The sequence below is a fragment of the Chenopodium quinoa genome, unplaced genomic scaffold, assembly GCF_001683475.1.
Source record: "Chenopodium quinoa cultivar QQ74 unplaced genomic scaffold, ASM168347v1, whole genome shotgun sequence".
NCBI classification, from domain to species: Eukaryota; Viridiplantae; Streptophyta; class Magnoliopsida; order Caryophyllales; family Amaranthaceae; genus Chenopodium; species Chenopodium quinoa.
This window is the reverse complement of record NW_018742815.1, coordinates 5320316-5348255: the sequence shown is the minus strand read 5'-3', so window position 1 is coordinate 5348255 and position 27940 is coordinate 5320316. Positions and strand designations below refer to the sequence as shown.

General features: G+C 33.3%; 1 protein-coding gene and 1 pseudogene across 1 annotated transcript; both read right to left on the bottom strand.

Annotated features, from left to right (window-relative positions):
* Positions 1 to 1952: 1952 nt before the first annotated feature.
* LOC110725866 (ubiquitin carboxyl-terminal hydrolase MINDY-3-like) lies at positions 1953 to 13611 on the bottom strand. Its single transcript, XM_021905328.1, has 7 exons — positions 12822 to 13611; positions 10921 to 10999; positions 6399 to 6535; positions 5799 to 5922; positions 5501 to 5686; positions 3238 to 3309; positions 1953 to 3155 (listed from the first exon to the last, which is right to left on the bottom strand). Exons 1-7 carry the CDS (start codon positions 13283 to 13285, stop codon positions 2340 to 2342), a joined length of 1878 nt encoding a protein of 625 aa, XP_021761020.1. The 5' UTR covers positions 13286 to 13611; the 3' UTR covers positions 1953 to 2339.
* Positions 13612 to 14887: 1276 nt separating this feature from the next.
* LOC110725516 lies at positions 14888 to 23861 on the bottom strand (annotated as a pseudogene).
* Between the last annotated feature and the right edge of the window lie 4079 nt (positions 23862 to 27940).

Sequence of the window (27940 nt, the reverse complement as noted above, 5' to 3'; positions counted from 1 at the left end):
TTGCTTTGCCAATGGATATACACACATATCTCACATTTTCTTCCTAATAATAATAATACTACGTATATGTTTATTTTGTCAAAATGTTAATTAAATTAATAATTATTTTTGTCATTAATGACAATAATAAGTATACGTAAGTGATTTTAAACCTCTTAATATAATGCTTATAAATTTCTTTAAAAGTATTGGCACTTTTAAATTTCATATTGATATCTTTGGTATTTTACTGATCAACATTTATTATTATTATTATTATTATTATTGATGACAAGAGTAATTATTGGCGTGAGTTTCCTCATTTGAAAAATAAAATTAGATATTCAATGAGTTTTGGTTTTAATTCTTGCGCCTAAAACCGTTGAATATATGTATATTGTTTTATGAAATCACAAATGACATACATAAACAAGTTTTAATTCTTGCACATCTTCTAAACCCTTTTAATATATTGTTTCCGTACCATAAATGAGTTTTGATCTTAATTCTTGCGCATATTCTAAAACCTTTTAATACATTGTTTATGAACCATGATGTCATATCACAAACATAAAATCCCTCAAAAAAGAAAAAAAAAATTATAAAGAATGATAACAAAATCTATAGCTAGTCTTATAAATATAAATGGGAAATTCTCAATGGTACTCTTGAGGTTTCTATTTTTCTCAATGGTAAACACTAAAAAAACAAATTATCAATGGTAATCTTTAATTAGTAAAACTATTCCATGGTAACATTAGTTAAGCATTTTGAGGAAATATTAACCATGGTTAATGTTTTACAAGAAAAATGCCTAAAATACCATTATTGAAAAAAAAAACAACACCCACTTCTTCTCCACTACCCCCTGCCCGCGCACCCCCGACCCCTTATCCCGACGGCCGGCGCCGAGTTGAACACTCTCCCCCTTGCCGTGCAACCCTTAAACCACCCAATCCCCCGTCTTCATCGGCGCCATTTTCAAAACCCTCCTTCCATCTCCTCAACCCAACCTGTATTTCACCGAAACCCCAGAAATACTAAGCCAAAACCCCCAAATTCGAGCAAATTCGAGGCCAACCCCATTTTCGAGCAACAATCGATGAAAAACCCCCTAAAATACCCTGAATCGGGCAAATAACGACTAAAAATTCAAATCAAAAGCTAAAAATTTCGCCCCCCAAAACCCTATAAATTTCAAAGAAAAATCGTGGGTTGCCATGTCGGGATTTCCGTTAGTGGTTGATGGGATTTGTTCTAGATTTTCGTCGGAGGTTTTGTCACTGGTTTCACGAACCCTAGGTCGAGATTGACGAGGTTGTTAAGGGATCTGTTGGTGGTGTAGTTTGATTTGGGTGAGTTGGAAATCGAGGGAAGAAGAGGGAATTGGGGGAAGGAGATGGTGGTTAGGCTGGGAATCGAGGGAAGGAGAGGGAATCGAGGAAGGAGACGCTCGCCGCGCCGGCGCCAGAAAAAGGGATGGAGAAGGGTTGCTGCCCACGGCCGCCGCTGGCAGGGGAGGAGGGCTAGCAATGGGTTGTGGTTGGGGTGGCAAGGGTTTTTTTTTTTTTTTTTATCTAATTAATAGGGTTATATTAGTCATTATGCCTTTAATTAACTAGTGTTAGGCTAATAATTCTGAATTAATGTCATTAATGTTACCACTGAATTAGTTTTACTAATTGAAGATTACCATTGATAATTATTTTTTTTTAGTGTTTACCATTGAGAAAAAAAAAGAATTTCCCAATATAAATATATAGTCATTTTAATGTATGTGATCAAAATTTATGGTGGAACTAAATAGTTAGTCTTATAAAGAATCGCAGCTATTAAGGATGATTTTACAAATCACGTATTAGTGTATTACTTCTTTACTAGTGAGTGACAAAATCTATTGGTTATAAAAAGTGAAAATTACATGGATAAAATGAACAAAATGGAACTCCTGAATCTGTGCAAAACCAAACAAGTATCAAGGCAGTGAAGAATGAAGATACAGAAGAAAAATATGACATTATCTTCATATATAAAAAGAAAAGTTCTCTTATGATAACATATGCATCCAAGGATATGCACAATCTATTAACAAATTTATCAGGGAACTAGTTCTTCCGAGAAATACTCAACAAATGAAATCAATGTCAAATATGACAGTTACAACAGGGCACGAAAATTTGGTGCCTATCTGTATCACAAACCAACACCACCAGTGCAACGTTTGTTCAACCAAAGCTGTGCTCTGAGAATAACAGTCTCATGCGTCCCCTCAACTCATTTACTCTAGATTCTAGACTGTCCACACACCGGCGGGTATATGAACGAGAGCTGATGTTTGGATCCAACACATCATAAAGATACTACACGATACTTGGAGGATCCCCAGTCCAATTGCAATTTGCACGAGCCCACCGCGTTCTAATACAGTCTACAAGTGGAGCATGTTGGGGAGGCTCAGGTGCAACAGCTTTAGCAGCATCTTTTCCAGCAGTATCACTGCCACTGGAGCTTGAAGGGGGTGCTGCCTCTGCCATATATTCCTCCGGTGTCCACCTAGGTGGAACCGAAACTCGCAGTTTAGTGATCCGCGGTCTTTGAAAGGGTGTCTCACCTTGGTTTCCATTAATTACTGATTTTGCAATTCCATTAAAATGGTAGAGATCAAACACCTTTTTTCCCATTAACCCCGAGGAATCCTTGAAACCTCCCAAGTTCCTGTCCAAATCCAAAAGAACCTGCCAGAACTCACTCCATACTATAAAGCCTGCACTGCAGAGGCGGTCAAGCTTATCAGAGGGAAGGTTTATGCCAGTTTCTTTAAGGACCTGATGCAAGCCCTCAACACTAATGAAGCCGCCACCTCCACTCTGGTCTTGTGCATCAAATGCTCTCCTGATTCTTGATTCCCTCTCCTCCATTTCATTCTCCTCCTGAACAGAAGGATGAAAAGCAAATAGGACTGTGTAATGTGACTCACTCCCAACAACCCATATTGGCCATTTTGGGCGTTTTAAATGCAGTCCAACTTTACAGAAGTTGAGGGACTCGAGCAGGGTGAGGAATCCAACTTCCACATCACTGGATACACCCTTCAAAAACATGCCACCTCCTAAGTCTATCCTCTCATCGAACACATTCGCAACAGCCTCTCCACACAGTAATAGGTTTACAATTTCCTGCACCATGTTATTCAAATTAGTAACAACACTCATAATGCAGATGAAAGTACACCTTATCAACATAAGACCAAGGAGTTACCTGTGAGGCATGACCAAAGGGGGCAGTGACTAGCGGTAGGCTTGGATCATCCCTATCAGCTTGAATCGATTCCTGTACAAGATAATAGTAGGTTAAATAAGCAGAATCTAAATGTGACAGAAGGTACTAATAAAATTACAGCATAAGCATCAGATGTCACTAAGCTACTATAAATAATTCAGTATATTCATTGAAATAATACAATTGTGTAGACTACAGCATTGTCAATAGTGTTTCTATGAAGATAAAAAAAAGGGGGGGGGGGGGGGGGGGGGGGGGGGAGGGGGAGGGGGTGTAAACAGAGCATGTAAACCCATAAAGAGAATCACTTGTAAGCAGGCCAGATCTTACCTGTTCAATGATGCAAGGATGTAACTGTTATTATCTTCAGGTTTTTACAGAAACTTTGTTGGTATAAATAGTAAAGGAAGTCAAACAATAAGGATCAGAGTAGACCACAAAAATGGGTCCTTTGGACCAGAATGGGTTAGGTTGATCTGAGACAGTTCCACTTTCGGTTCGGATCTATTTCAGGTTTTGTAGTAACATGATTCTCAGTGACAATTTAGTGATATTTGGTGGGCTGAAGAACTGAATTTAAACAGCCAGGAAATTGCATCTTTGTTCTTTGGCACCACAGAAGTGGCTTAGATGGCACAGGAGACCAAGTACTTTATGTTCACCAAATCAGGTTAGAGTTCAATTCTCTGAGAGGTAATAGTCATATACCCATATCTTCGTAATGCAAAAGGTGGAAAAGTTATTGGCTTCTACTCTATCTTATAACTTTCACATAGGGACCAAAACCTTGTCATTACAGGAGGGCATGGAGGCTATGGTTGCTAGAATCTACTATGGGCCTTAAAATATTCAGCAGTTGAAGTTCTGTTATTGACAGGGGTCCATATGTTGATAGCTGACCAGAGACTGGACAGAATTATGTTCAGCATCAGTCTATCGAAGGTTCAGGAGTCAAGTGATATAGGATGTGGATGACATTTAACATAGACTTCAGAATTCCTTTTGGGATATAGACTTCAGCTTACCAGAATTTCTTTTGGGAGAATGGGAAATAGACTTCAACTTAGAACTATATAAGAAATCCTCGCAAGTATAAATTAGTATATAAATTAACATAGCTTCAGCATCATTAATGGCAGAAACTAGGAAGAGGAAGATCAATGTAACAAGAGGAAATAACAGCAAATGTGAATAATAATTCTACTTTCCAGAGGTGTCTCACAATTTAGTTTAACTAAGCTACAACAAAATACTATCCATGTTCAACATAATTCTTCTCTCCAGTGAGCTCTATTTATAGAGCTTTCCCACAAACAAAGTGTCTTCTCCAACAAGCTACTAACCATCAATTTAAAATGATACTCCTAAATACTCTTCCCCTTAACATTGACTCATAGCGGAGTATGTCCAATATTCATTGAATCCATCCTTGATAAATCCCTAGACAATATCTACATTGGCAGACAATTTGGCTTTATACAACAGTCACACTTTCTAAGCCTCCTAAAGAGACTTCTTACATGCAGCCTTTTCCCTTTTGTACTCTAATCTAAAAGGATAAGGTCCCATATTACATAGCATTGGAATGGGAATTGAAATGGAAATGTAAACAATGGGAAAATAAATATCTCACAACTTTAAGCTCTTTTCACTGATCCAAGGACATTGCTTCCAATGGACATGATTGTCCTTTGATAGATGAAAACAAAATGAAAGTTCTCCTTGGATTGATGAGAACTGATTAGCTTCTTTACATTGTGATCTTCCTATCTCACTTTTTCTCCATTATTGATACTTTTCTTATCTAAAGAAACTATTTTATCGACAACAAGTATAAAGTTCAAGAACGTTACGTTAAAAGTAGTTACTGGCTAGCAGCTCTCATTCTTCACCCATCAAAAATCATCCCCACTCCATTCCAATTCCACTTGATGTAAGAGTAAGACAATTAGGAAAAAAAAAAAGCAAAAAATCACATTTGAACCAAAATGTAAAATAAAAAACAAACTGTTATCTACAGAACACGTTCAAATATTTTTATATATTGACATAAAGCTCTCCCAAGTATGCAGATTTGCAGGTGCCTAAAGAGGGGACTAGGGGAGGGAAAAGACAAATGCAACAGGAAATTAAGGACGCAAAATAATTGAGATAGACATCTATAAGGTTTAACTCTCAAGTTTTCAAGAAATTAGATGATATGATAGAGCAATTAATCACATATAACAGCTAACAGACATACCAGTCCTCGAGAAAGCAATGCTGAGATCAAAAACAGCATTGCTCCCATACGACTTTCAAACACAGGAAGCATCATCTCAAGTCTCTGAATTGCATTGGCAGATGATGTATATGACGTTACTCTCAGGGTTTTCTGCAAATCTGAAGCAGACTCAATAGAAAAACCTTCTAGAGCTTTCAATATCATCTGTAAAATAGAAAGAGGCACGAGCATTAACTCAATAGAACAGGAGAAGGTATAATTATTACCCCAATCAGCTATAGCGGTAACATAGATTTAAGAAGTCATAAGAACATACCTCATCCAGTGGTCCATCACTGTTGCCTTCACCATTTTGGTCGAGGACATCAAGAGTTGCAACCACTGCCTTTTTATTACTTCCACAACGAAATAATATCTCTGCCATACTTTTCACCAGTGCCCTGTAAATTTAAGAAAAGATTTGCGTGTGTATAGTCTCTATTAGATATAAGATTATATAACACTCCAGATTGACCACAGAGAGAAAAGAAACAAGACATTCAAGTCAGTTTTAGTCTACAATCTCAAAACATCACCTCTCCACAACACATAATTCAAAAAGGGAAAAATGCAGAGTCAAGTTCTTGTCCAGAAATGAGCCATTATTAATTTAGGATGGTGTGAAAATTGGAGGGGGGGGGGGGTGAACAATGGGCCCTAAGGGAGCGGCAATAATTGTGCCTAAGGGAGGGGTGTGGGGCAATGTCTTATCATTGCTTGATGTTGGTAGATTTCTAATCCTCTTCACCTTGTAAGTCAAAGTCACGCTTTTGACTTAAAAATAAAGCTAGTAATCCAAAAAACAACAATGACATATAAAGTATAATACAATCACGTTTAAAATAAATCTTTAAGCGTAGGAGCTTCTATTTGTCACCTTTTTCTAGTATCCTCTGAGAGGGAAGCAAAATTTTCTGGGGTAACAGATTCCCGGTTCCAAGATCTCTGTGGTGTTCTTAATGCATTATTACTTGACTCTTCTGGAACAAACAGAAGATATTTTAGAACGAACCCCTGCAAAATTAGGGAAGAAAAACGTTAAGTTGAGAAAGTCGCTAAAAGATGTAATTTTTACGACATCATATGAGATACAGCAGATTTTCTTTGGATCATGCTCAGCAAAATAGGTAATCACAGGCCGAGGCCGCAGCCCATAGATAATACACTCAGCCATTAAAAAAATGTCACAGTTCTGTTAGCATTTTAGAATTATTTTTTTCAAAAACAAGTCATAGGAATTATACCAATATTATGCAGGGACAAATTTGGAAGCTAAATAATATAGTCACCAATATTTGGGCTATTTATTAAATTACCTACCAAATTACCTTTTTCAACAATGTGTATGTGTGCGCGTGTGTTTCCATCATATGAACTTGCAGGAAAACAGGACAGATATGCAATTCTATGAAAAAACAAAAATAGAATGTCGACTGATGAGAACCAACATGAAACTACAGCCTTGCCATTTCCCAAAGGGCAAGAATGAAAGAAAAATACAACCAAAAAATTGTTAAATGAGTGCAACAACATCATGACTACATAGTGTTAGCCCAGCTCCTAATAAAACATATATTACTTTGTTCACCTTCTCTTCCCACAAACTTAAGTGTACAGCAATTTACCCGCAAAAGTAATTCCGTAATCTATGATAATGTGATTTACAGAATCCAAAAGTAATTCCTTAATCTATAAAAATTAAGTACAGCCACTCGCTTAAAATATATGGATAACAACGATAGGTACCATTATCACTTTAACACGACATGAAAGCTAGACCAACACTCGAAACTCCTAGTCAATTGAGGCCAATTAATTGCATAAGCAAATTATTTCTGTGTTAGGTAAAGCAACTCTCATAGAAGGTTGTAAATTACTCAGCAGAACTGATAAAGACACGGCTAGAGAAGCAGATCATTGGTTTAAAATTCACTAAAAACGGCAAACTAGAGCAGTTTAAAAGCTGTGACATCCAAGAGATCTAACATGTTGTGCTAGAAACTATTACACCATATCTTCTACATTTCCTCTTCACAATTTACCTTTTGTTTAATTATTTAGCAATATGCTAAAAGAGTGGAAAACTAATCTCAAGTGCAAAAAGTTCTTAAAACAAATTATCAATCTTTACAGTCATATTCCAGTCCCCTTACAAAGAGATATTGTGTTTTTTTTTAATATCTGGGACAATTGTCAGCCCAAGGAATCCAGCTTTTCACTAGCTTACCACCACAGATAATACAGAAAAAGACGCCGATGAGTGCAGACGATATCAGATGCCATAAACATTGAAAGCACACACTAAACATATAAATAGCACTGAAGAGAGATATATAGCCACTATGGCTTACACGAACCACTAGTAAAAGATATGATAACTAATAGTCCCAATGTAACATTGAACGAAATGAAAAGTTTGTCTAAAGAGTGCCGAATGAGAATTAATAAATCAAAAGCCACAGCAAGAAACCTACCAATAAACATTACAGTTTGTGCAAGATTAAAGTCAAGCTCAAATGGAGCTCTAAATTAAGCTGGTAATTTGATGGGCTTAGCCCAAGCTAGTACGCAGTAATGGTGAAAATAAAGCTCAAAAAACAAAAAAGATCAAATTCATTATAATATACTCCCTCCTAATTTTTTTTTTTTTTATAAAAAAATGACTGCAATTGCTGCAGCAACAGAAGCTAGGGAAGATATGAGAAAGAGGAAAGCAAATTTTGTATTCTGCTGTAAGTGGCTTTGAGCAAGAATAGATAAGAAAGAGCATGTTGTATGCAGGGCTTGTTGTTCATGTAGGAAAATTTAAGAAAGGAAATGTTGCAACTCTTGCAAGTGGGGCACGGTGAGAATAATGATTTGCAAAACTAGGAATTAAGTAAAATCGTAACCAACAAAACGAAGGGTGTATAAATATATATGGTTAATAAGAAGATCAAAAATATACATTACCTATTTGTCATCCACGGTTTAGATTTTGAATGAGAATGTGAATTTGTAATAGAACTCGTCCTTTTCAATAACATCAAGATCTACATTTCCAGATCTTTTACCTTGCTAAGGAAAGAAATCTTAAAGCTAATTCGAGCTAAAATAAGATGAGCAGTTGAGTTCAAAGTCCAGAACACTAAAATTTACTTCTATGAGTCATATCCAAGATAAAAGGTTTTTGAAAACATACAATTCATCAAAAGAATGATCTCACAGCACTTAATATCTTCTTTCTTTTTCTCTACTTGGAATGTCACGCAGTTGAACTACTTGAACAGCAAGCAGCCAAGCACACAACCTAAACTAATTTTCTCATTTTAGATTACACAGAAATAGCTAGGAACTTCTCTAAAGGTCCCTAATATTTTTCTAATAGTATAAAAATAAACTTGAATTTCATGTGCTATTGGGAAAATAGTGATAAATAAATAAATAGATAAATCCAACCCGTCAAAAAAAAAAAAAAAAAAAAAAAAAAAAAAAAGATAAATCCAAAATAACTTAGGACATGTAGTTACATTAATAAACCAAACTTGTGTATAAAAATTGTCCTAATTGACTAAATTAGCAAAATAAATGAAAAAAATGAGCATGAAGCTCAAGAGTACATATCTCTATAATTGGAAATCCCCTCCCCCGAATTAAAAAATAATAACTAAATGCCTAAGGCCTAAGGAAATGTAAACTAGAACATGATTATTAATCGAAATTATTGTTGAAAGTACTTGAGTAATGAAAGATTTTAAATATAAAGTGCAAAATCTATTTTCATAAGAAGTAAATTTTCTAGATTTATTAGATGTGTTTATAGCATTTTCATAGTAATATTTTGAAAAAAAAAAACTTAAAAAGTTACAAATAAATTGAAATTGTTAAGATAATGATGAAATAAATTAAGTCAAAATTTATATAATTAAAAAATTGTCGTTTTGGCAACTTTAAACTATACCACTTGAAACTCTTCATCCTCAATTCCTATGCATTTTCCCTTCATTTATTTTTTAAAAAATATTTAACTTCCTGTAACTTCCAAATTCTACAAATCTATATTTAATTTTTATTAAAAAAAAACAATAAACTACCTATTTCACCAACTTTTCCAACAACAAGTATTTAAAAGAGCCTCAATATCTAAGATTGTTTCGTAGCAAAGAATATGTCTCATACATTAGCACAATTACATTCTAATAACTCAATAATAATGATAGGAATTCCACCAAATCTAATACTGAATAAACAAAAAAGGAGACAGTTAAACTACATTTTTGGAAATTCATATCCAACCAATAATGCCCTTATTGCAGTATTCCTATATACTCGTAATGTCTATAATACTATCATAGATATTGAGCAATTAATTACTCTATAATTTGAATCCAAATATATAAAAAAAGACAATAGTTACAACTTCAAAAATGGTAGTTATTTGGCTTTTTTTTTAATAAAGGAGATTGAAATTTTAATATTATAGATTTGAAAGATAAGAAAATTTTATTAGATATGTATAAGAAAGGTTGGGGGTTTTGCAAAGATGTGTTACTCCCTCGGTTCTTTTTTTTTTTTATCTTCTCACTTTATGTTTTGATATGTTCTTATTTCATCTTCTCACCTTCCGTTTTGATATGTTATTTTTTCATCTTCCCCCGCTTTCTGTTTTGATATGTTCTTCTTTTATCTTCCCACTTTTGCTTTTTTCCTTTAATGGTAAAAAAAATTTCCGCTGTTATCACTTCCTACCCTACTATATGGTCAACATAAAACTATATAATAATACTATGTTTCTAAACAACTTTCTCTCTTCTGCCAAAAAAGTAAAAATAAGGATCCACTTTCCACTTGCTACTTCATTTTATATCAATAATAAATGGAAGATTAAAAAAAAAAAAAAAAAAAAAAAGAAAAGAGCAGAGAGTATTATTTTTTTAAATAAAAGTAAAGAAGTGGCGAGAAAATCGTACGCCAGATTGTGAGTATTGTGACAAGTGTCATATAGGGACTTTGCTGGTGTAAGTCTTTGTATGAAATTAATACATTTTCCAGTGGATAACCATCACGACTTCAGATAAGAACCAAAGCACTGTAACAACATTAGTTTAAAACAATTGATTCACGAAGAAAAGAAGAAGTAAAAATGGGTAGCATGTGAGATAATCAAGCCATACGAGCAATTTAACTCCAAGATTAGCTTACACTTGACATAATTGTAGTTCTTACAGCACTTGAGACTGAGCTTGGTTCAAAAAAATTCAGAATACTGACTAATCATGCTAATATTTGTTTAATCAAATCATGCAAACACAAAACCTTATACAACAGATCATTTATAATTTTCACAAGAAAACACCAGGAAACTAAGTGTCAAGCCTCTAAAGGCCTAATATCATAGTGAGCAAGAAATCAACTCATACTTGTATTGTTGCTAACACGCCACATGGGCCTCCTTCATGCTGCACCAGGCCCATAGAAGTTTCTGGATCAGGGCTAAACCTACAATAAGGATTTCTATCAATTAAGCTGATAAATATAGCCATAAAATACCTTAAACTTATCATCCTTTCTAAAATACTTCGCACGAAATAGCAGATAAACAGAACCCAGAAAACCATAACAACAAAATAATAGAGTGCAGTATAACTAGAAACATCAAAAGAATAAAGTCACATCAAACTGAACATTATTAGATTTGATGAGTAGTGGACATAAACCTAGCGGCAAGGGGTCTAATAACTAAAACACATAATTTCCTCCAACAAGAAAAGTCCCATACTATTACCCGATGCCTCTAACAAAATTTCCTCCTTAGAGGGTTCAGGAGTGGAAGGTCAAATGTAAGCAACATAACACATAATGCATATAGGATAAATTTACCTCAAGACTATCTTGAAACTGTTTCCATTAGATCCTTAAACAGATGACAAGGCTAATTTGGAGAAACACTGCCTATAGCAGCAGAAAGATAATCAGATATAGTCGACACATTGAAAGGATGCTCAAAAAGATTCTTTCTTTCCTAATTCCCAAGTCCATGTCAAAAAGCATTTTTCACATACACAGGTTCCGCTTGGTTAGGTGGATAACATATTTAATGAAAAATTTTTAAAAGGGAAAATAATTTTACAAAGGAAATTACTATTGCAGACTTCGGCCCTGGTTAGTTCACTTATTTTGTTGAATTGAAATTATTTTCGTTGTACTTAAATTATTATAATTGAAGTGAAATTATTTTTGTTTAATTGAAATTATTTTTATCAAACCTAAATTATTATTGCTGAACTGAAATTATTTTTACAGATTCTCTATTATATTTCTCCATTAAAGTTACTGAAATCTACTACATTGAAATCATTTTTACTAAACTAAAATTATTTTTACCAGACTGAACTTATTTATACTAAAATGAAACTATTTGTACTCAACTGAATTATTCTTTGACTAAATATAATTTTTTTAGGGCCTTACTTCTTTTTGGTTCCCTACAATAAATTTATATAGAAAAGGATTTTAAAGTGGAAGGGACATGATGGATGAGAAGAGAGAAACGGAGGTAATAGAAAAGTAATACGAAGTAAAATGTGGACTCCCTTCACAGCAAAAGAAAAATGTTTCACCTTCAGGAGAGTTATTATCCACCCCTTTTAAACCAAACATTGGAATCATTTTCATAGAAAATGCTTTACACCCAACACTCTCACAAGTCACACGAATACTACAGAAATTCATTCAACTTATAGGACACATGACTCACTCCGTCATCATGAGTTACTCTTCGGTCATATACAATCACCACACTGTATTACATTTTTCGCAAACAGATTCAACGGGCAATGACACAGCAAAGTCCATAAATCACGAGATTTTCTCTTTAATATACAATCTCTATACTGTAATACATGTTTCGCAAACAAATTCAACTATTAATGCCCCACAAGGTCCATGAATCACAAGATTTTCTCAATTTAACATACAATCTCTATACTACAATACATGTTTGGCAAACAAATTCAATAATTAATGCCCCAACAAAGTCCCTAAACCACGAAATTTTCTCAATCCAATCCTCAAACAATAAATCAACATCAACAATCATTTAGCAAGTCATAAAAACAAACCCTCGAAAATTAAAAAGAAATGGCAATCATACAACCATAAACCATAATTCATGAATATACATTGAAGTAAAGCACGCAATTCTCTGTAAAGCTCAAACAATTTAATTTCTCACCCTAAAATTGTTCACAATCACCCTAATAAAACTTCAAAAAAATCATAAAAAAGAAATGTGAACAAAAATCAAGAAAAGAAGAATTACCTAATACCCTGATTAGTCCACTGAGCAAGAACCTCCTTAGTAACATTCCCACCAAAAACCATAAAAAACAACTGATTCGCCTCGTCCACCGATAACTCCTCCCCTAAATTCTCCCCCATTTTCACCTCCCTCACCTTCACCTCCTCCGCAATCTTCACCTCAATCCCACCCTCGCTTCCGCTTTCGTCTCCGGTCCCGGGGGCACTAACACTCAACAATGGCGCTTTCGACATACTCGTAGTCATCATCATCATCCTCTTCTCCGCCGCAGCAGCCATAAGCTCCCGTTGAAGCCGCCGGCTCTTCAACTCCGGTGACTCCTCCTCCACCTTCGGCGAAGCTCCGGCGGAAGTTGTAGTAACGTCTCTAGGCTTACTCCTCTTCGGCTTCGGCGGAGAATTGCTCGGCGGTTGCATACTCATCCTCAACGCCATCTGCAATTCCTCTTCCTCTTGATCCGCCATTGTTATTAATCAGATCGAATTTCACAATTTCTTGCCCTATTTATCAATAAATCAATCCAATTAAATGCTGAATGATTTTCTTGAAAATCCCAAGTGATTTCGAATCTGATGAATAAGGAATCAAATTGAAATCAAATAAAAAGGGGAAATCTTTGATTTGTAATGAATAAATCGTGAATTATTGATTGAAATTATATGAATTTAAGAATTCCTAAAGAATTTGATTTCATTTAAGAGAGAGAAAGTGAGTGGAGAGGAGAGAGAAATGGGAGATTTTCGTGTTTCGACCATCCGATTAACGGTTGAAGGTTGGGGTTTAGCGCTTAGGACAAAACGGTGTCGTATTAGTAGAAATGTGAGGGGTATTTTCGGTATTTCAAAATTAAAGTTGACCGGATATACTTTACGTCAAGACAGAGTCTTTGATTTTCCTTTTTTTTCTTTTCTTTTTTTATTTTATTTTATTTTTTTATTTTGTGGGTTTAAGAGTTTGAGAATTGCACGTGTTTGGTTTTTAATAAAAACGTGGTATTTGTTGTTTAGTGTTCGTTCTACTCGCTTAGTTAATGGAGGTTGGAGCATAACAGATTAGCTAATCGCACCTTACATTGTTTTGAACCTAATGCTGATAAGTGATAACTTATACAGTTATACTGCGAATATTGTGTTTGATCATTAGATTTGTATTACTTCCTTAACTTTTAGTTGCAACTTTGAAATATTTTATATCTCACCAATAATACCTCAAAGTTGCAATTAAATGTTAACGGATGTAGTATTTTTATTTTAATTGTTTTTTATAAAAGTAGTAGTTGTTATATTAGCATAAGTATGAAACAGGTAGCTACAACTCAATTTGTACACCTATATCGCCATCCATATTAGTTAGAATTACCTATATCGGCATACTTTATTATCCACATGGAGAGCTGCTTACGATCACGTGGAAACAGCCCACTTGATAATAAGATTGCTACGTGGATTGACACGTGGCACCAACTTTGGGGATTTCTATAAATACCCAAGCATATTTCACTTTTAAGCTACGATTTTGTTTCTCAATAACTCTCTTTATCTCTCTAAAATTCTCTCCAATCTTTTTTTCTAACTCATATCATCTTTTTATTGACTTTATCATCGGAGCGATTATCCCAAAATAAACTTTGGGCTAACTAATCCACATTGACTATATAGGTACCCAATTGGACGATAAACCTTTTCTGACCCTAGAAACAAGTTACAGAAACTCAACAGGAACAATAGCCAATATAATCAGTCAAATGAAAGTGAATAAGTGATGAATTCACATACATTATAACGTATACTCTTGCTATACTCCTAAACGGGAAATGGATTAGGGGCTCACTGTGAACTATGATAGGAAAATTGTCAACCTTTTTCAGACATAGCAAATTTATGTAGTAGATGCGAGAGGAGAGAGCTCTACATAATCACCACTTCAGTCGAGTACGAGTAGCTAATCCATCCCACACTAGTCCTTTAAGCAAATCTTGAATAATATGAAACAAAAAAGACTATAAGCTATAAATTAAATCAGTATCAGACTTTCTTGCAGAGTTGCGATAGCACATACATGATACATGAAGCACAATAATTCAGCAGTAATACATTGCTATAATGCTATTTATTATTGGATGGAGGGACGACATAAGGACATACATCATTGATCTTGTACAGCCACCACCAGTAAAGATCTGAAATCAAGATAACATCTACTTACAACAAAATTTGGCCAACTATAAGTTAAACTGTGTAAAACTGTTTTAGAAAAAGTTGGAACTGCTAGTGGGTCGAATTAAACAGCCTACTTATCTTCACTCCCAAATTGCTTCTGTATATCTTGAAAAGATACTGTGGCGGATCCCCTCCTTTTGGCCTTCGGTTGAGATGCATGCTCTCTCCAACCCGTCATGAAAATAACCTGCAGTGTTCATTCCCGAAAAGGCGAAAAGGAAAGATTATGCAAATAAGAATTATTGCACTCTCATCAAATTTAATGACTCCTCTGGCATATACTGTGAGGAGGCTAATCACAAATAAAAGTTCCAGCAAGAGTAATTAACATTGGGAAAAAAAAAAAATCCTTCATATCATCTTTTTAAAATTTTGAAGCACTAAGGTCAGGAAAAATATACTTGCACTATCCAGTCTACAGAACGGCAAGAAAGAGAGAGAGAGAAAGAGAGAGAAACTATAGAGGACTACATCCAAATTCCTAAACTGAAAACAGCAGACAATAGAACAAGGTATTATTCTTAAGACATGTGGACAATGTAACATTCATATTATAACTTCAGAAAAATCTAGCTACATGATGGGAATACTGCATAAATCACTTTTACTCCCCTTTAATATGAAGCCATCAAGACATGCACGACATTAAAACATGGTAATGAGAACCTCATTCAAAATCTGCAGCCTCTTATAAATTCCTTCAATCAAGGCTCACGGAAGAAAAGGAGTTAAAAAATGATTATGGTGTCAGCTTCACATAATCACATGTTTTCCTCAAGGTCATATGCAATGTATATATGTAATCCACCAGAAAGTTAACAATGATTCCAAAGGGCTAAATATAACAAAGGCCAGCTCCAGGAGAAGTACATAAGCTGAAGGGTAAAACGGAGATGCATTTGAGCAGTAAAGGAAAATAGTTCATACTAGCAAAACTTGATCATAAGAGTTGAAACCAGTGAATGAAGGCAACAGTTATAAATTCACATGCTTTTTACGAGCACAATTAAATGAAGACTTGCATTTATCCCAAGAAGCATGGTGAAAATATAGGAATAGCATTCAAGCAGACGGCCAATCGAGCAAAGTATCCTTAATCACCTGGAATGTTGCAGGAACAGTGCCATCTTCAGCTCCAAACATGGATTGATAGACAGCAGCCGTTGCCAGAGCAGTATTTTTTTTAAGATCTAAATATAATTGCATATCATCAATGTCTCTATAAGATGCAGAAGAATATAAGAAAGACTACAATAGAAGATTTTCTCACATTGTTCCTCTGTACAAGAGCATTAGTTTCACCCATAGCACGAAGATGCTCAATCAGCTGCAAAGCTAAATCAGCAGACAGTTAACCACCACATAAAATAGAGGTTAGGATGAAAAGGTAGCTCACTTTCTCAATTCAATTCATATTACTCAATAGCATGTTACTTTGAAGCTGATAAACAAGTTAAACAATTGCTACGCACATGTAAAATTGGAGAAAAGAAGAACATTTACTACATTTGTCCCACATATAACTTCTCACTTCTAAGCATAGGCGGTTCTGGGCCGGAGCTAGGTGGTCGACGGAACAGGGCCCCCAAATTTAAGGGGCCCCAAAATCTAGATATATGTAATTAAGTTTGGTACAAAATCATGAAATTGCAGTTGGTGTAGTGGTTAGAGCAATTGTGCTGTATGTACAAGGTCTTGGGTTCGAGCCATGCATGATACAATTTTTTAATTTTTTTTGGGAACTGCAGCAAACCCATCTAATTCCCAAATTCTTTTCCCAAAAATTCAGATTTCTTTTTTCCCAAATTTTTTTCAATCTACTATTCTAATTCCAAAAAAACTCTATATCTTCTAAAACTCTATTAATCTCCCAAATTTTCCTATATATGCTTTTTATTTACTTTTTCAATTTTACAAATAAAAAAGAATTCTTTAAGATAATCTTAATTCCAAAGTTCTTTGCAAGTATCGTGAGTAAAGGCTATAGCTAGTAATTGGAAAAAATTTCATCACAAACCTCTTCGAATTCAACACCGGATACGATTTTTTGTTAAATTTTAATATCTGGGTATGTTGAATTATTTCATGTTGTTTAATTTAAGTGCATTTTTCTGATTTTTATTAACTTGCAATTTTAGAAGGCATTTATGTTGAAAAAATTTCATCACAAACCTCTTCGGATTCAACATCGGATCGAGTAGAAGGCCCCATTTTAAAAAGTTGAACAGGGCCCCATAAATAATTTGCAATTTTAGCCCCGGCACTGCTTCTAAGTGACAGAGTTTCAAAGCAATGTTAAAAGTAGGATGAAAAAGTAAAAATGGAATGATGAGGAAAGGTAGTACAGGAAAGTATTGGATTTGAGAGAGTGACTAACTTGAAAAAAAAAAAATAGGAATTTATGGGACATCCCAAATTGAAAGTTGGAAAATTGATGGAGACATTGCAGTTAACCTTTTGTTGGAAGAAATTTCCTAAAATATATTCCCTTTATCTATGATAAAGAAGCCACAAGTCTTTTCAAACAGCCCCATTAAATTAGGAGATAAAAGATTGAAGTGATATAGGGAAAAGTTATTAAGTTTCCTCCCAGCTCCCTTTTATGAAAGTAAAATAAACAAAAATATGTGCAAAACTTCCTATAAGCATCTTTCTCGAGCAATGCCACAATTTCTTCCTTTGAGATGAAAACCCCCAATCCAAGCATGGCCTAATAGTTGCAATAAGAAGAGAAAAAAAAAAGTTCAGGATGCACGTGAAAGGCGAAACTCACAAGGTACGATTGTTGCACATTTGCGCATTAGAAGCAAAAGACTATTAGCTGGACTAGTAGCAGACATCTTAACCAATCGATTTTTAACTAAGGCATTTAACTGGAACTTTGGAAGTGATAGGATATTTTTAACTCAAGGAAAGAAAGGAGGAGATCAGATAAGAATAGAAAAGTTTAAATCTATAGAAGTGTGGTTATAATTTGATTATTGACTTTGAACTAATATTTTCTAGCACATTATTCATGATTTTCTGAACTCTAAAACTGAGCATTAGAAGACTCACCATTCTCATACTTAATAGTGTATTCATCTACATCAACACCTGGAAGAGCAAACCCTGCCCTTGTCAAAAGGTTTCCTGCATCTCGTACCTGAAATTCCAAAGTATATGTATTCCTTCATTAGAGGGAAAAAATGCCCATTCCTGGGAAGACTTTTATCAACCTTTTACAAATCAAACAAAAGAAAGTCACAGCCTTGATCTGACTGCTAGAAAAGCTGTCAGTTCAAGTGACATCCTGGCAATTGGTCACAGATGCCAGATAGATTAAGAACATATAAGTAGATGATATAAGTGACCCTGAAACACAACATCTTATGATTCTCATATTTCTCATGCAAAGAACCAAGAAAAACTGATAATTAAAAAGTACACAAGGCTTGACACTAGAAAGTAAGGACAGAATACCTGTGCCAGGGGAGATAGACGTGGACTAATGCCACCTTCACGTTCCATTTGTGCCACAGTACATGCTATCCTCAATTCTCTAAGAATTTCCAAATATAAAAATAATTAGAACCCTCAATACCCAAAAGGCTATATTATCCATAAGTATGAGTCAGATAAACAACTTCAATGAATCTCCGCCAAGAATAGCAGCTAAAAAGAGCCCATCAGGTTTCAGTGCCAATTTACTCTGCAATAAACAGCAATTTAGCATATCAAACTCAAAACAAAGAATAACATATCAAGTTGTACATATTTTCCAGAAAAGGGGAGATTATAAATGAATCTATTGTCAGTGAAGCTATACCTGTATCATGGCTCCAGGAAGATCATTTGTCCAGTGCAGTCCTAAACAGCTGATGACTAGATCTAATGAACTTAGAAATCAAAAGGCAAAAGTTAATATGAGGTAAACAGAAGTCAACATCTTATATTTAAGTAAGCACTATAATATACTTCCTCTGTTTTTATTTATTTGCAACACACCCCCTCGGTACGCATTTTAAGGAAGATATTACACAAGGTAAACGGACAAAATAATTTTACTGACGATAAGGAGAAAGTGTCAGCTTGTTAGGGTTTAAATATTACCTTAATCCACCTGTTTACCTAATATAATCACTTCCTCAAACAGCGTGCTGAAAACGTGTGTTGCAAGTATTAAAAAATAAATAGGAAGTGTATAATTACAGCCTAAAGGCTGTGGATAAGGAGCTAAAATGGAAATACTAAGCATAATCAAGCTTTGATTATACCTATCGTCTATCGATGCATGATTCAGCCATGCATTCTTATAATAATAATACCATATTAGGAAATATGGTTGATGCTTAATTACAACCCAATGATTGTATACTTGTATATCATAATTTTTAAAGTAATGAGCAGAAATTTAGCTGAATCTCTTATAATATAAGGGATCCTCAGGATGTATCAATGGCATTGTCTAAATCCCTCAAAACAGATATAGTCATTTTAAGAAGTCGCGATGATCAAGGAAGTAACAAGGCATACCTTTCTTTCACTGGTAGATACTCTTCATCACCTACAACAAAAGCTGTTTCAACATTTTGGTCAGGCATATCCTTCTCAGCATCTTTACATAGTTTCACCATATCTACTGACGAATCTATCATTATGAGTTTTTCGACACCACCTGACAAAAAGACAAATTTATCATATGATTAGTCTAAGACACCAATGCAGAACTAGTTCCTACCTCAAAACATTAGTTTAATAAGGATTGAACATAAATATTCCACATAAAATCTTTCATTTTTTTAGGAACAAGTAAACCTGGGTAATGGAAATTTTTGAACTGGCCAAAATCAGGCACAAAACCAAGCAGGCTGGAGTGCCCTATTGCACTCCATGCCTCCAGCAAGATTTTATTCAGAAACATCCAGGTATTTAGAAGAGTAACCAACAAAAAGGACGGGCACTCAGTCACACAAGCTCAAACATTCATTCATAGATTTAATTTGTTTTCACTTGACGAATGGAGCTTGTAATTAACAATTATTCAAATGAGTAGTGTGCTTTGACTTCACACAGCCTTAATACTCTACACTCTAGTACAGTACATTATTGATCAATAAACCACTAAATTATTCTACATAGCAATTACTCTGACAGAGAGAAGTATCACAAGCTGATATGTTCTGAATATTAAAAACAAAAATTTTAAAATAAAATTGATGAAAGCAATTTCAGGATTGCCTAGGATTTTTATAAATCACAACAAAGGTGTTCTTGAGCTAAAATGATAAATGATGACCATCAAGCAAATGTTATTTGTATTCTTTTAAAAAAAAAAAGGCTTAAAGATGTTCTTGCCCAGTTTGCTTTCAAATTGTGTGCTTGTTTAAATGTCATAGAGCCTAGTTTGAGCTGCTTTTTACCTTCACCTTTTTACTCCCTAATGCATTTTATTACAATTTATTCATTTTTTTCCTGATTTTATTAAACAAGTACACTTAAAACATAAGCCCTTATCTCAGGAATGCCATTTATTGGGTGCATAAACTAATGACACACTACAGCCCTGATAGACAATAATTATTTTGTAGTTTCAAGCTAAGATCAATAATAACCAATTGACACATACTAAACCTTGACGGACTAATAAATAAAAGTCTAGTCAATGCAACACAAATGATACCCTAATAAAATGCTACTGTGACGGAAAATTCACGAGTTTCAAAAACATTCACCATTCAAATACAAATTTCCATCAACTGACCTTTTTATAAACAAATCATTGTCCAACAGTGAATAAACAAAAAACACTTTAAATAAATAAATAAACCCAAAAAAAAAAAAAAAAAAAAAAAAAAAAAAAAAAAAAAACACTTGCCCAAATGGCATACTCCGTATTCTGTAATACCAAAATAAGAATAGCAGCTGGTCAAAGAAGTATTGAAGTTGCAAGTCTTCCCATTGGATTAATGTGATCTAGTAACTTCATGGCTAAGGATTACTCTTATAGCAATCTCACCTTTTCCATTGATGATGAAAACAAAAATAAAAAGCAGTAATAAGTTCTAACAGTACTGAGGTTCATATCTTCTTAGGATTAAAATTAGCTCAAATAAAATTCCAATGAAGCTTCACCTTCAGACCTTCAATTGAACTCCCAAAAATTGCAAAAAAAAACCACTGGATCATAGAAAAAATTACTAAGACTTGCACTGAATTCCCTTAATGAACCAAAAGTCAACATTGAGGGATATTTCCCACAAAAATCAACTAAACAGCTTAATGGTGTTAAGATACATCATACATGTGTACATTAACTTCGCCTAAAAAAGTCACTTTCACTCACTATCCAATTGCAAACAATGAAGCAGCCGACAGCCCTCATTGACGTGCATATTTTACTCCCAAATACTACAATTGAGTTCAGTTACTTCAGTAATCGCCTAATTATGGTTAAGTCGTGTCAAATTAGACCTATTATAACTTTATAAGTAAACAGCTTTCTTCCAAGGCCGCTACTCATGTGTATTCTATTTCCAGCTTCTCAGACGCTAAAAAATGATTGTAAGGACCATTTATCCTGACCCAGTGACCCTTATAGCCTCCATTTTTGCCAGTTACATCGGAGGTGCTCAAACAGGACCTGTACACCTAGATCTAACCAAGAAATATGAACTTGGTAGGATTTTCTGATTCCATAGAGGAAAAGTTATACACTTGGTTACTAAATCTATGAGCTTTCAGCAGATTTCTTGTATATACAAGTTAGGCCCAAAAGTTTTCCAGCTTCAAATTTCTTATATTCCAGGATCATTACAGTAACTTCTAAGAGGACAACTTCTTCAATATGCACAGTAATTCCTTTTTGCTAAGTCCCCTTCCTATAGGCGGTAAAAGACCAGGAGTTCTGCCTAGAGAATGTAGCAAATGCAGGAATATTAAGTTTAAACTCTTACCCCGCCCACGCAACGACTGCCTTATCGCCTTTAGGGAGCCTCCTAGACATAATGCTGTGGGAAATTCTCTTTTGCAGTCCTACAAATTAAACAAGAAACTATAAGATTTCTAGCCGCAACACCTTCCAGTGGAAATTACGGCTAAATTGCACTGCATGATCTTCCTCAGGGACATGTTTTGAAAGATACTTACAACAGAAGCATATGTACTATGTTAATGGTAGCAAATTGCTTTGATCCGACTACTAGTCTCATTAAGACAGTGCTAACTATATCAAACCTAAAAGTTGACTTATTCCACAAATAGCCCAACAAAGATCATAAATAAATTCCAATCTGATATGGTCTAGCAATCATGTACACGGTAAAGTTGGTTCATACACTACCATACTTGCATCATATTCTTAATTTTTTCAAAGAATAAAAAGATATAGGATTGTTTGGAATTAGTGGCATAAACCATGGGATAAATCAGGTCGAAAAGTCAGAGCACTGCTACATATGAGCAGATAGAAGTCATAGAACACAACTAGAAAGATAATACCCGCTAAAAATTTGGTCAACAACTGCTGTTGGATAACAAATGAAAGATCAATTAGCCAAACAATTTTACCAATTTGCACAGGGAAATTACATACTTGATACTTCATCGCATTGAATATCTAACAAAAAGTCATATAATTATTAAAAGAAAAGAAAATGAAGGAAGTAGTTCCCACTTTCTGTCACTGAAGAGACATAATATTTTAATATTACATGAAAAATAATATACAACCAAAACAAGCACGGGTAACTTAGTAACACCAAAATTACCAGCCCAAATACCAACATAAAGGTATAGCGCCATGTAAATGTCTCATTTCAATCCATTCGGTCCCTTAACTAAAAACGAGCAAACTAACCTCTAGGCGATCCAGAAGATTATCAGCCACGGAATTGATAAATGTATCTTTGAGCGTGACAACCATGCTGCTCGATCACGCTGCAAAGCAAGGAATGAAATTTTTTTATGGTAATCCTAACATAATCTATTATCATAAAAATCTAACAGATTTTTTTGCCAATAGCACTAAGGTCCAAAGTTGTTGTAATTGCACACTCGCCAACGCAACTATTATGAGAGATACAAAGAATAAATGAAGTTCACAGTTTCACTAACCACTACTCTATACACAAGCACCATGAATTCACAAAATGACACAACACAATCTTGCCAAATTACTCAATATACTTTCACTCGGTCAAATAGGTTCTGTCTAGGCATGAATTGGTAATGATTTATTTGGATACGGATCGATAACTCGAGTCCATGCCGAATGGACAGAATGATTACAAGGCCAATTAGCCAAAGGCCCCTGAGATAAGCAACCTATGACACTTGTATTACTGTCTAATTCCTAGATTCTGATACATGTTCCGATAATTTCAAAACAACCGAATAATTGATCATCAATAATATAACCTAGAATATTGAAATTCAAAATCAAATCCACAATAATAACAAATGCAATCAAAATGCAACCAATAAAATCATCATATTAACAACATTATACATTACAAAACAACGTAAGTCAAAAAAATCATTACTCATATAATCAAATAAAATTTGCAATAAAAATTGAACAAATTAAAACAATTTGAGTTCAAATTGTGAAATGGACCTGTTTGCGCTTGAGATCACGATCGAAAATCTTGACTTTAGAACTGCTAATTCCATCCAAATTTTGGGTGCAAAATGAACTTCTACTCTCAAATGTAGTTGCTTTAATCCATGTTGATAGCAATTTTTTCCGAAAAATTGAATTAATTGCTCTAATTTTTTTCGAATATAATTGGGATTTACCAAACAAATTGTAGAAGCTAAAACCCTGCGCCAATAGAGGGAATTAACGGCTTATGGATTTGCCACGGCAACTATACAAGTGGGGTGAATGGCTTGAATGCGGTAACAGGCGGGTTAATGAGAGCTAGTTCACCGTATTTTTGTCTTACTTGGAGCTAAACTTGCTCTTACGTGTGTATCGCAATTTATAATTTTTTAACTTATTTTTTTTATCTAATCTAATTAACTTTTTTTCGATAAGGTGAACTTTACATGAATTAAACTCCCTCTATTTTGAGAGTGAGGGATAGCTCAAGAGGTTGTGTATTTTCATATTATTCTATAGAATATGAAATTAACTAGGTTAGGTCCCATGCCTTGCACGGAAATTTTCAATAATCATTTTTAAACTATCGTTATAATTTATAATCAAACAAAATAAAATCTAAAAATATAGTTGACAAATTTTGATCAAAATAAGGGATTACAGGTATAAAATGTGTAAAAAGTTATCAAACTTATGTTAAGAATGTCTTTTTTATAGCTATAAAAATATTTTGTGTTAAAGATATGTCAATTTTTTTTTAAGTAATTATATTGTATAAATTTAGAGAGCTATATTTGTATAAGATTTGTTTCTTAAAAAATAAAAAATAAATAAAAAACTAAGGACACACCAGGAGATGACACGTGTCATTGCTGGTGTGTCTTTTAGTATATAGTTATTGATTATTGATAAAATAAAATTCATGGTAGATCCACTAGGTGAAATAAATTAATTAAAAAAGTTTTCCAAATAAGAAAATGAAACAAGTATTTAAAAAACGATCGAAAATGAAAAGTGGAACAAGTATTTAAAAACGGAGAGAGTATATTATTATTTTTAAAACGGAGGGAGTATATGTTACATTGCTTAGGCATTTCTATTTTGATATCCCGCATCATCTAATTCATAAATTTCTCATGTTAAATTGTTAAGTTACAATATTTTCATGTTTTCAAAAAAAAAAACAAAAAAAAAAGTTACAATATTTTCATGTCAAGGGAGTGAAGAGACACATAGGATGGTGTTGGATAAAAAAAAAATCTATTTTAAGCAAATTAACACAATCTAAGAACAAAACAAAATGTTTTTGTAAGAATATGAGCAGTGGTAAAATAACATGAGCTAAATGTAAAAGCTAAGTAAGCCCATACTCGTGAGTATTGTAGTTATTAATAGATCTATGGTAAACCCTGGTCCATCTAAAATAGGTGGATCACTAGCCCAAATATCACAATCCTTCATCACAAACACATTACAAATAAAGCGGCCCAACCTCTCCTTTCTTTCTTTCAACTCCAACAACACTCTGACATAATAAATTCTGAACTTATAGCCATCAACACAAACACTACGAAAAATTCTCGTTTCTCTCTCCTCTGAAAATTCAAGCATAGCAATGGATGAAAAGCAAGAAAACAATGCAGAAAGGTAAATAAAATTTCTGAACTTATATTTTCTTTAAATTTCTTTGAATTTGCAATTACTCGTTCGTAGTTGTTATAATTTGTTAAAATTTCATTCGTAGTTTTTGTAAATTGGGTATAATTTTTGAACAATTTTCACATTTTTTAGGGACCCAAATTCTTCTGATAGTGATGAAGATCAATTGTAAGTAAATTAAAACCCTATATAATTGTTGAATTTTGAAATTAAATGATGAATTGAAACCCTGAGTTATTTGAACAGGACAATTTCTCAAATCCGAAACAAAAGGAAGAGGAAATTGGATATAACAAGTCCAATTGTTGATCCAAAGATTTTAAAAGAGATAGACAAGAAACTTTCAGAAAATTGAGAAACCGGGTAAATTATAGGCTTAAATATTTCGTGTTTTTAGTTCATATAATTCGTAATTGCTGTTCAAATGATTTGTGGTTTAAGTACATATAATCTGTGATTATCGTTCAAATATTTTGTGGTTTTAGTTCATATATTTCATGATTATTGTTCAAAAATTGATATTGTTATTTTTTAAACTAAGAAGCATTTATTTTATTAGTTCAAATGTTTTGTGTTTTTAGTTCATATAATTCGTGATTACTGTTCAAATATATTGTGGTTCTAGTTCATATAATTTGTGATCAATGTTCAAATATTTTGTGGTATTAGTTCATATAATTTGTTATTACTGTTCAAATGTTTTATGGTTTTATTTCATATAATTTGTGATTCCGGTTCAAATTTTGATATTGTTATTTTTTAATCCAAGAAGCATTTGTTTTATTACAGCAACCAATCTGAACTTCAACCCAAATCCACCACCCAACACCAATCCAAGAAGCTGAGAATCAAGCTCAAAAGGAGGCTGAGAATCAAGCTAAAAGAAAAGTCAAAAGGAGATTGAAAATCAAGCTAAAAAGGAAGCTCAAAAGAAGGCTAAGAAAGAGTCTCAAAAGAAGAAAGTTCAGAAGAAGCAAGAAAATGTTAAGAAGAAGAGAGAGGAAATTCAGAAGAGTGAAATTAAGGAGAAAAAAAAAGAAAAAGAAGAGATAATGTTGATGATTTCTTTGATCTAGACAATGTTGTGGATCTAAATTATGATTGAAAAAGAAGTAAAAAAAACAAATTAAATAGGGAAGAGTGATCTTATAAAGAAGGAAAAAAAAAAGTTAAGATGGCAGGATTTAAAGAACAAGGTAAAGTTGTGTTTAATTAAAAGAAGAGTGTGTTTAATGCCTGGTCCACATAGGATAGATGGACCAGGGTCTATGTAAGAATTTGTACCTACATCCTAGTGTAGGTATTAGTACCTACACCCCCCTCCCCACACACAGTATACAACCTATACCTACATCTTTTTTTTTTAATAAACCTATACCTACATCCTAGTGTAGGTATTTTCACTTTTTCTCTCTCCTCTTATAAATCAATTTTCCTGTAATTTTACTAATATTTTATATTTCTCTCTCCTCATAATTTTATCCCTTTCTCTCTCTATTTTCTCACTTCTAAAATCTCCCAAATTTGTTTTTTTTAAAAAAAAAAAAATCAAAACACTTAGATCTCTACCAAAATATAGTATGTAAGAGAAAAAATGGCAGAAAATTTCTACAAAAGAACGACTAACAATCAAATTGTAAGTTGATTTTAATTTGTTTATTTTTGATAAAAAAAAAGTATAAACCCTAACTTTTTATTTGCCTTATTCTTCAATTGCTTTCTCTAGGTATATGAAATTCCTTGCCCGGCTAACGATTTCCTTAAAAAAAAAAAGGTATATGAAATTCTAGTATTACTTCATGATTTCTTATAATTTTTATTATAACAATGGTTTTTTTTTTTATATAACTTTTGTCATAACAATGATTTCTTATACTTATAGTAGAATGATGTTTGGTATAATAATCCACTTTAAGTTAAATTAATTTGTGGTGTATTATTAGCTTAGAAATTTACTGGACAAAAAAAAAAAAAAAAAAAAAAAGAGTTTAATTGCCCTAATTTTCTAGATTTGATATATTTCGTATGATTATAGAAATATAAATTTAGCTCATATATAAATGTTCATTTTCATTTTGATAAATGTTCATTTTCATTTTGATAAATGTTCATTTTCATTTTGATAAATGTTCATATATGTTCTAATATATGTTCATGCACATATTAATATACGCTCATTAAAATTACGATAAATGTCCTTATCTCCATTTTCTTCCTATATTTTCTATTTATCTAATAAGGAATATCAGTCTATAGTAAATTTTCATTTTAGGTGGAACACTGATCATTTTAGATGGATATCATGTTCATTTATATTCAATTAATTTTGATACATGTTCATTCTCTTTACATTATATGTTCATTCTTATATTGAAAGATGTTCATTTGCATAGCAATCTAATTCAATATTTATTCTCATATATAAACATGTTCATTTAGATTTATACTTATTCATTCATTATCACATTAAAAGACATTTGTTTCAATTTTAATACTTGTTTGTTATCATATTGAAAAATGTTCAATTAAATTTTAATATTTGTTCATTCTCGTAATGAAAAATGTTTATTTAGATTATGATATTACTTGTTTATCTTCATATTGAACTATGTTCATTATTTTCTGGCAATATGTTAAAATTTTGTATTTTAAAATGT

Excerpts from the sequence above, each read along its gene's own strand:
- LOC110725866 (XM_021905328.1), bottom strand. The coding sequence starts at position 13,285 with ATGGCGGATCAAGAGGAAGAGGAATTGCAGATGGCGTTGAGGATGAGT. Across the intron at positions 6,536-10,920 it reads GCGTGTTAGCAACAATACAA|GGGTTCGTTCTAAAATATCT; the intron begins GTATGAGTTGAT and ends CTAATTTTGCAG. Across the intron at positions 3,156-3,237 it reads CCTTTGGTCATGCCTCACAG|GAAATTGTAAACCTATTACT; the intron begins GTAACTCCTTGG and ends AACATGGTGCAG.